The 10,239-nt window shown below is 34.9% G+C and overlaps 1 protein-coding gene across 1 annotated transcript; it reads left to right on the forward strand.

The window, feature by feature from the left end:
• Nucleotides 1-1,164: 1,164 nt before the first annotated feature.
• Nucleotides 1,165-3,410, forward strand: LOC110024256 (transcription factor MYB52-like). Its single transcript, XM_020724120.1, has 3 exons — nucleotides 1,165-1,642; nucleotides 1,724-2,134; nucleotides 3,065-3,410. Exons 1-3 carry the CDS (start codon nucleotides 1,249-1,251, stop codon nucleotides 3,340-3,342), a joined length of 1,083 nt encoding a protein of 360 aa, XP_020579779.1. The 5' UTR covers nucleotides 1,165-1,248; the 3' UTR covers nucleotides 3,343-3,410.
• The last annotated feature ends 6,829 nt before the right edge of the window (nucleotides 3,411-10,239 follow it).

The following is a 10,239-nucleotide window of genomic DNA, read 5'->3' on the forward strand; positions in this document are numbered from 1 at the left end:
TGGCGGGAGAGGTTTTCTTACAGTCTTAAAGTTGCTTAAATGCAAAGAAATCCCACTTTTGAGCACTATGATTGCGTGGCCCGCTTGAAGGTTCTAGCTATTTAGCTCTAATTCCAGCCGAGCATGATTCAAACATTCAAGCTTGTATCAAGCAGGGCATAAACAAGTTTTTTCATGAGCTATATAATCAAACACAAAAAATAAAAATAATAAAAAATAACTAGCCTAAAACAAACAAATCTTGTGCTCGCTCAAGCCCGGCTTATTTACACCCCCTCAGACATCAAACGAGCAAGAAAATTGTTCTAACATGTAAATATAAATATGTGAAATAATATCTAAATCTCAATAAATATCTGTTTTTTAAACATTTGAACACTATTATCCATGCATACATATAACCACGTCCCCTTCCTTCATATTTATCCATAATATATTGCTAACACAGCATATATTGTATTAGGAACACCATAAATATAGCAAAATTTAAAGCATACTCCAACATATGTACAGTTTATCAAAATAATATGATATTTTATTAAAAATCTTATACAGAGAATAGTCATTTATTGTCATGACAGGTCCGTGCATAAAATTTTTCCCTGCTCAATTGTGACGAACATTAATTTTGATATGCTTACGGTAGTTGAACAGTAGAAGGCCAGTTTCCTCCCTCCTCCAAGTCCTTCGAAAAGAAAGGTGCTGTTGGGCCTCTTCAGTCTTCAGTGCTCTTGCTAGCCGACACTGATCAATGCGGTACTTTTGACAAAATGGAGAGAGAAAGAGAACGATTGAACGCGACTGAGCAATATTATTTTCCCCGAAATAAGATTTGTGATGTGGGAGAGCGCTCGCACATGTTACTGGACGCCACACACGTGTATAGAGAGGATAAGAATTTAAATTTATCATGTATTTGGGGCATCTTGTGTTTATTCAGATAAACAATTTATCATGAAATACGTATAGTGTAAAAACTCAACCATATTTTCAGACATGAAATCCGACATACGTATAGTGTAAAAACTCAACCATATTTTCAGATAAATTGCTGAAATATATTTTTTGAACGATAAAATGACGTTTTGAAAATGCAGCCTGCACTTATAATCTACCCCAAAGAAGCCCTTACAAGTGAACGGGTAAGAAAGAAGATTTCTATAGGTTTCTGTGAGGGTAAAACTAACTCTCCCTTTCACTTCCCATTACCATCCCTCAGCACAAATTTTCTCATTTCTCTTTATAGGAATGGCTCCACTGCACTTTAGTTCCACAGATCATGGCATGGAAAACAGTTATGTTGAAGCTGAAGCACAAGAAGAAGAAGCGAATTCTCCCTCTTCTTCCTCTTCAAAATCTTTCTTTTCAAAAACGGTCTTCCTTCCCATCAGTCCATCTTGCTCTCTCTCAACCCACCATTTGTTTCCCTTTATGGGCACCTCAGAGACAAATGAAGTGCTTGAAGAAAATCTCAGCAGAGCAGATGCAGAAGAGGAGAACATAAATGAAAGCTTAGGGCAGTCCAATCTCTGCGCAAGAGGCCACTGGAGACCAGAAGAAGACTCCAAGCTCAAAGCCCTGGTTTCAATCTATGGCCCTCAGAACTGGAATCTCATAGCAGAAAAACTAAACGGCAGATCAGGTAAACAATTTAAATGACATTAAACACAGTTATTACAATGTAAACCTTCTCTTCATTTCCTTGTTTTTTTTTTTAATAAAGGTAAGAGCTGTAGATTGAGATGGTTCAACCAACTAGATCCAACGATAAATAGAAGTGCTTTCACTGAAGTAGAGGAGGAGAAGCTCATGGCTGCTCATAGACTCTATGGCAACAAATGGGCTATGATTGCAAGGCTATTTCCTGGTAGAACTGATAATGCTGTGAAGAACCACTGGCATGTTATCATGGCAAGGAAGTACAGAGAGCAGTCCAACGCTTATAGGAGGAGGAAGCTAAGCCAAGCCATGGATAGAAGACTCGAAGAAATTACTCCTAATCATCCCTTCTTCTCTTCTTCCATTGTTGATTACAGCTCTTCTTCTTTTCATCTCTTTCCAAATGGTGAAAATAACAGTCTTTTAAGCCACTTTGGAAGCTATACAGAAGAAAAGCCCTTCGATTTCTATTCTGGTATGTTTTACTTATTTCTTGCTGTTCTTTTTCTAGCAATAGTGCAAGACTGGCTTTTCTACCATTAGTTCTATGACGCCACTGATTTTGTTTGTTTCTTTTTGTTGGGTTTTTCATTAGTGATTGTTTTTTTAGGAAAGATTGGGTCAGAAAACTTTAATCCAAAATTTAGCTGATTAATTATTTTCTTAAATTGTTGATTTATCTTAAAATGAATATAATATGCATAGAATTGAACAAAAATAATTATTTGATATTTATTTTGAAATTTATTTATTAATATTTAGATTCATTTGATAAAAGAAGTTAATCCATTCATTTTTTATCATTTTTTTTTATCTCTGACTTTCATGAAGTGCATCTTTCCGTCTGCAACATCGGCTTGATAAACCCTACTAGTGAGATCTCTCTTACGTGTGTTATGTATTTGAATGGTTTCAGGCATGGAAAACCAAATCTACTCTTAGAAATTTATGTAATTATTATTATTATTTTTTAAATCAAACTAAATACTTAGGTTTTGTTACTAAATCCTACCAAGTTTTAACAAAAACAATATTTAATATTGTTGGTGTGATTAAAAATATGATGCTGTTTTTTTTATAAAATAAAAAACATAATTAAAAATTTATATATATATCTTTACTTACCTTTACTTACTAAAAATAGCCAATCCAATCAACCTTAATAAAACCTAGTTTTCAGCCTAATGCCATCCAAACATTGCAAAGAAAAGAAAGAAAAAATAACAGTTTCATGACCCTAATTTAACAAGATCTTAACTCGTCCTACTCTATCGAAGGACATCCTAAAAGCACAAATAGCTTCGACAGAAGCTGTCTCCCGTTGCCCAAAAGTTCCTTTGCCACTTCATTAATTAATTACTGGAAACTCATCATTAATTTTAGAAGCTCACGCAAGGCTTTGCAGGCCAAAACATCAGCCAAGAAGACAAGACAAAAAACATCATTCCGAGGACTTCTGAAGCGCAAGGAGATCGTAATGAAGCCTTGCACAGCTTTTACTGTCATCAAGTTTCTAACTTGATCGAGATGACAGCTTTATCATCATCAGGAGAGGGAGGAGCAAGTACTGACCTGGTTGATCGGGTTAATAGAGAAGGAGGAGGCAGCGGTCTTATGGCGGCTTCTGTAGCTTCTTCTTCACCAACTTTTATTGATTTTCTCGGAGTTGGAGCAACTACATGATCCTGGAATGCTTGGGAGAGCAGCATGAGAGAGGAATAGAGGGATTGCTGGTTTGTTTTAGATACGATTATGGGAATTAATTAAATAGTTCTTTCTTCAGTTTTATGTTTTATGTCTTGTTAAATTTGGAAGATATATTCATATTTTAGTTAGATAAATTTATATAATCTCTATCAGGATAGAATGATATTTGTTCTAAACTAAAATATATATATTCAGTAAAAAATCATAGAAGGTCCAAGGCTTATAGCTATATAATGAGAGAAATTTGTCCTTAAATGTTTTTTTAGCATGAAGTTCATATATTTTAAATATATTTATTTTTAAGATAATTTAGTTGAGTGTAGTGTAAATATTTTTTTTCATTATTTGAATAATTTTTTGGTGTGCTATATTGAATTAATTAAAATGCAATATTACTATGACATATCGAGCGAAATTGATCAAACTGACATTTTATTATAGCTTTCAAGAAAATAATACGGCCAATTTTTGTCATAAAAGCACCAAAGTATAAATGTTTATGATGAAGAATATATCAAATGCAAAAATGTTCAATTACGCCAATAATACTAATAATAATAATAAAACACAAAAATTTATGTCTGCGTTCATGGGAGGATATAGGAATTGAGCTTTGCAAAATTCAAGTGCACCTTGATCAACATAATAAATCCAACAATAACTAAGCTCCAAATCTCTTAAGAAAAGAAAATTTAAAAAAACGTTAGGAGAGAGAAAATTTAATGAAATAAATAATGAACAATCCATGAATTTCATCGTCTAAAGAAACCTCGGTAGCCCTAAGGTCAAAAGAATGAAACTCTAAGTTTTGAGACCCTATAAAAGTAGACCTCATAGAGGTGAGACTTACATCCGTCACATAAATGACAAGGAAGCCACCAGAAAGAAGAGAAGAGAGGTCAAACTATAAACCTGAAAATACTCTCACAAAGGACTTATTTTCCGTCTCAATTGGGGAAGCCTCTAACACACTAAGTGTGCTAGACAGCCACCTAATAATTAAAACTTATGGTTGGCTAGTTGGGTGAAGAAGCATGTGAGATTCTCCTCGGAACATTTGATATAATGCAATTGTCTAAACAGGTCTTGAGCATGGAGGCTCTATTAAATATGAATTGGGATATTGTTATGCTTTAAACATCATTTTAAAATTGGCCCAAAGTCCATGCAGAAAAGTAAAGTGTTGTTTTTAAATAGTTGAAATATTTCAATTCTAAATATTAATTAGTCTTCATTTTTAAGTATTAGGATTTTGAAAAGAGTGGCCCAAAGACCATGCAGAAAAGTAAAGTGTTGTTTTTAAATAGTTGAAATATTTCAATCCTAAATATTAATTAGTCTTAATTTCTAAGTATTAGGATTTTAAAAAGAGAAATTTTAGTTCCTTAAAAAGCTTAAATTACACTTTGCATGAGCATCCTAGATAAATTATAATCAAAAGGGGCGGGAACAAGTTATTACACATCATCAAGTAAATCAAACCATGTATATAAATAATAAAAAGGTCGGGTGCCGCTGGGTCGATAACATTTTCTAGAAAAAACAAAAAGGTGATCAAGCTTCGCATAGCCAAGTTTAGTCCTACTGTTTTATATGAAATATAGAGTTAAGGTACAAGACACAAGCTGCTCCTTCGGTGCGTCAAGTACCTCAAAACCCATTCTCGTATATTATTTATGATACATAGTCCCTAAAGTCTCTAAAAAAGTACATACAATAGTCAAAAAAAGGCTCACTCAACCTGTAACACAAAGGTTTAGCACGGATTATATCATACAAGCGTATAACAAACCGTATCTGGTAAGAGGAAAGCTTAATAAAACCTGCATAAAAGGTGTTAGTATAAATCATTGCAGCTCCTTTCTGTTGGGCATGAATCCCTACAATAAGACCGACATAATATACTAATGAGCAAGTTCACACCCAGTAAAAACATAAAGATCACACAAAATGCCTGGCTAAAGCGCAAATCAAGGAATAATAGCTAGGATATCAAAAATCCTAACTACATCTCCCACATAATCTACTTGATCAGGCTCAATCAGATGGCCCCAACGCCCTCAACTCTCGTTAGGCCGGGTGAGCAAGGCAAATCATTTGGTTTTATAGCAGTTGGTATCAGTCCCGAGCAATTGGCCGCCTAGCTCAACGAACCCCCTGTCCGATGGCCACTCAGTATAATTATACCCAACCAAGATCATCCGGCCTAATGGCAGCTTAACAAACTAATAGCCCGACCTAATAGCCGCCCGGTCTCTTTCGGTCGGACACCCATGAGCCTCTGGGCTATATTTATGCATAGACTAAAATAACCCTGTTGTACTTACGTTTACTGGGGATATAGTATATAATTGTATATCCCCAATTCTTATAAATAGGGGGTCCTCTTTATGAAGTTATGCAATTTTATTGTTCACAACTCAACACTTTACTCTCTCTTTCTTTCTGAGTTGCACTATTTCTGGGCGTGGGTGTCTCCCGGATAGATTAAGTAAGATTCAACAATATATATATATATATATATATATATATATATATAAAATGAAGAGTAGCTCGTGACTCCCTGCACGTTGATAGAAAATGAAGTTACAAAAATAGGGGGGAAAGAGGATCCCCACTAAAAACAAAAAGGAATACATAGTGTCCTATGGGTTCCTTCTTCCGCAGTACAACTCCACACAAAGAAACAGAGAAAGAAAAAAAAAAGGTATAACATCTTCATAAAGACAAGTATCCTGACAGAAAGTATACCAATCGAAGAAAAAATACCGAAAGGAACGTATAAAAACATTGTAAAATTAGTTGTGCGTTGATAGAAAATGAAGTTACAAAAATAGGGGGGAAAGAGGATCCCCACTAAAAACAAAAAGTAATACATAGCGTCATAGGGGTTCCTCCTTCCGCAGTACAACTCCACACAAAGAAACAAAGAAAGAAAAGGCTAAAATGTATAGCATCTCCATAATATACCTATAGAAAGTATACCAATTGAAGAAAAAATACCGAAAGGAACGTATAATAACATTGTAAAATTAGTTGTGAGAGTTGTAAAACCAAAATATCTTCGTTCAAAGCAGCTAGAGTCCGACCCATAAGAAGCAATATGCAGCAGACATGTAGATCTTCGGTGGAAGGTTTGAGGCAAATTGTGTGAAAATAAACCTGATCTAGATATGCTTCTCATAACACTTGCAAAATCTCTCCATTGAGTCAGGGTTTGCAAAACAATATAGCAAATGAGGTGGAAATCAAGTATGTCATTTAATAACATTAGCCGTGAAAGAAGTCCATTCCAAAAAAGAGGACATAATAGATCTGTAACAAAATAAAAATCCAGATAGAAAAAACCAACCTTCCCACCACAAACCATGAGGCTTAAGAAAGAAAGGCCCAACATAGCAGAAACGATTCAACATAAGGTTCCATCAACTCCTTAAATAAGGAGTGTCCTACATATCACTAAGTATATAACTTTTAAGGGGAAAACGAGGGGGTAATGCCAACCAGAGTTTTATTTAGGTTTAGCTTAGAAAGCCAATCAGCAGGAGTATTTCCCTCATGATAGACAAAAGCAAAGAGAATTTGGAGTTGATTGTTATTGATCACATTATGTATGCTTTGTAGTAAACAAGTTATGTTCCAGACCGATTCAGACTTCTTGATGAGGATATCCATAAAAACATTGTGAATCAGTCTCAATGATAACACATTTGAAATTAAAAGAAATAGTGACCTTTAAAGCCAAAAGAACAACATAACATTCAGCCTTAATAAGTGTGGAGGCAACAATAGGTGAGGCAAAAAAAGAATGGAAATTCCCATTTCTGTCTCTAAACAAACCACCAGCAACTATATTAGACCAACTAGCATCTATATTGGCCTTAAGCCACCCAGATAAAGGTGGCAATCATCTGACCAAAACAGGTTTCTTCTTACCATCCGAAATTCATGTGGCATTATCATTATTAATAGCTTTAGTAGCTTTATAAAAATTAGCCATGATGAGAAAAACAATGGTAGTAGGAGAGGGGGAAGAAGAGTGATGTTTATAATCATTTCTAGCAAGCCAGATGAACCAAAGAACCATTAAAGGAATTAAAGGAAAGTAATTCATCTTAAAGGGAAGAGAGGTGACACCTTGCTAAGCCTCTAATAGTTTACTCAAACTAAAGGGACTAGGTCAGCAACACCAAGTAGCTCACCGACAGTATTCCAAACATGCTTAGCAGAACAACATTCAAAAAATAGATGATGGGAAGATTCAAATTCTCTCTTACAAATGTAGCAAATAGAAGCCAACTTCAGTCCTTTCAGCTTAAGTATGTCATCAAGAGGCAATAAGGAATGTAAGTATCTCCAGAGAAAAAAAGAGGTAGAAGGAGAATTAAAATGATGCCATAGGGAAGAGCTCCATTTCCATTTGTGATAGTAGTGAGTATTTCTATATAACATTTTAGTAACATACCCCATAGAAATAAATTGCCACATATGCTTATCTCTTCCACTGGGTAGTAGAAATAGAAGGAGCTAAATTTCCCACCAAGGACCTCAACATATTAATATTCCAATTCCCACCATCACAAACATCAAAAAACCAGCAGGTTTGAAGTAATATCAGAATGTGGAAGGGTAGTAAGATCAGAAGTGCCCCAATGGTCAAGCCAAAAGGAGATTTTACTATCTCCAACCTCACAAAAAAAAAAAACTGAGTAGCAACAGTTCTAGCAAGGAGTATAGCCTTCCAGGAGTATAGCCTTCCAAAGTAATCATTAGTTCTCCAAGTCACAGTAGATGGGTGAGCAGTCTGGTAATATTTATGATAAAGAAATTGAGCCCAAATGGACTCCCCCACCAAAAATTTAAACCAAAGCTTGTACATATTGATATCAACAATTTGCTGTAAAGTTTTAAATCCAAGACCTTTAGAGAATCGAGGCATAGAGACTCTAGCCCAATTAGCCCAAATTTTGCCCAAGTTAGACACAAGCCAGAGAAATTTATTAGGAAGGTTTTCAAGATTTTTCTATGTGCTTTTTTTGCATTAATAACCTACAAAACATAAAGAGGCAAAATGCAAAGTACACTTTCAATCAAGGTGAACCGGCCACCATTAGATAAAAAAATGTTTCTCCAATCCGTAATCCTTGATTTAATTTTATCATCCACCTCATCCAATTGATTTTTCTTTCTCCTACCCCTAAGAATATTCACCCCAAGATATTTAATAGGAAGCTTAGTACTTTTATAACCAGTGTAATCAGTAGCCCAATTTTCAATGTGATTGGAAACATATTTGCCAAAGTATATAGAGCATTTAGATCTGTTGAAAAGAAGGTCAGAAGAGTTCTGAAATTCCTCTAAGATATTCATTATGCCCTTAACAGAATTTTTACTTGCATTAGAGAAGATAATAACATCATCAGCATAAGCTAGGTGGCTAACTAAGATCTTAGACTTGTGAGAGTATTGTATGTGCGGGTGTTGAATTTGTGCTCGATTGATAAGCCGAGAAAAATAATCAAATGCAAGAATGAAGATAGTTGGGTAGAGAGGATCTCCCTGTTTAATACCCCTGAAGGCAGGAAAGAAACCATAAGCCTTGCCATTAGCAAACACACTATAGTGATTGGTCTCCAACCACCTTTTGATGAGCATATATATATCTATCTCTCAGGAAACCCATAGGAAATTCTATTGTTGCCAAAAAAATTAGTCAAAATAGTAGGGAGTGAATCCTACTAAAACCCATCATAAAAAACAACAAACACAAATTGTAAAATCTATGTATTCTCTCTCTAATACAACCCAATGCAAAATAATCTCTAATATACAAGTATACATGCAGAACCCCAAAAGAAAATTAAGAAGAAGTGCATCTGATGTAGGGAATGTCCAAATTGTTCCCATGAAGCAAAAACTTGAGTGGAGTAGGAGGAACCACATCCACCACAGATCTATCAACATTAGAGTCATTTATAGCAAGCCAATTGACAGGGAGGTTGCCTTTTCTATATATAAAACTCCACAAAACATTAATATTCTTGACAAAAGAAAATATTTGTTTAACCCAAATCAAACTATTCCACTCAGGAGGTTTAGCACCCTGCAAAATGTTAGTTAACTCCAAAGAGTCTAATTCAACATGCAAATAATTCTAACTAAAATTAACAACAATTTTGATGGCTAAGAGGACAGCCCAGGCTTTGCCTCCTAAAGCACCAACAACAACACAAGAGGAGGTAAGAAAGCATAAACAATTCATAGTATTATCTTTGAAAACACCACAAACTCTTACATTATTAGCATTTCCAACTACCATCAGTATTGATTTTAATACGAGGAAAATCAGGCTTCCTCCACACCACCATTTGAACCATAGAGTTCATCAATGTCCGACCACACCCATTAGGAGAGGTATTAAAATAATCCATCCAAGCAAAGAAATTGGAGGTAACATTACCACACTTCTCAATTTTATGTATATAATAGATGATATTAGCAATCACACTTTTCACTTTGATCCCAAATTTATCAAGTATCATGGAATTTCTATCCATCCATAACAACCATTAGGAAATATATTGAATCAGATTAGTCATATGATTACCCCTTCTCATGATTCCAAGCAAACACACATTGATTTAGATCATTCCAACCATCAACATCAGCATTACAACCCAGCATCCCATCAAGAGAGTTCCACACCTTTCTAACAAAAGTGCATTTGAAAAACAGATGAGAAATAGTTTCCCCAGCCAGTTTAACAAAATAAATATAATAATAGTGTTATTTTGACCCCCAATTATTGAACTAAGGTAAAAGGGCATTTTTGTAATGTGGTACCGCTCACCTATCACATCTCACCTACCGCTC

This window comes from Phalaenopsis equestris, unplaced genomic scaffold (assembly GCF_001263595.1).
Source record: "Phalaenopsis equestris unplaced genomic scaffold, ASM126359v1 Scaffold000251, whole genome shotgun sequence".
Classification (NCBI taxonomy): Eukaryota; Viridiplantae; Streptophyta; class Magnoliopsida; order Asparagales; family Orchidaceae; genus Phalaenopsis; species Phalaenopsis equestris.

Coding starts and splice junctions, on each gene's coding strand:
- LOC110024256 (XM_020724120.1), top strand. CDS start 1,249: ATGGCTCCACTGCACTTTAGTTCCACAGATCATGGCATGGAAAACAGT. Junction 1,643..1,723: donor AAAACTAAACGGCAGATCAG/GTAAACAATTTA, acceptor TTTTTAATAAAG/GTAAGAGCTGTAGATTGAGA. Junction 2,135..3,064: donor GCCCTTCGATTTCTATTCTG/GTATGTTTTACT, acceptor AAGGCTTTGCAG/GCCAAAACATCAGCCAAGAA.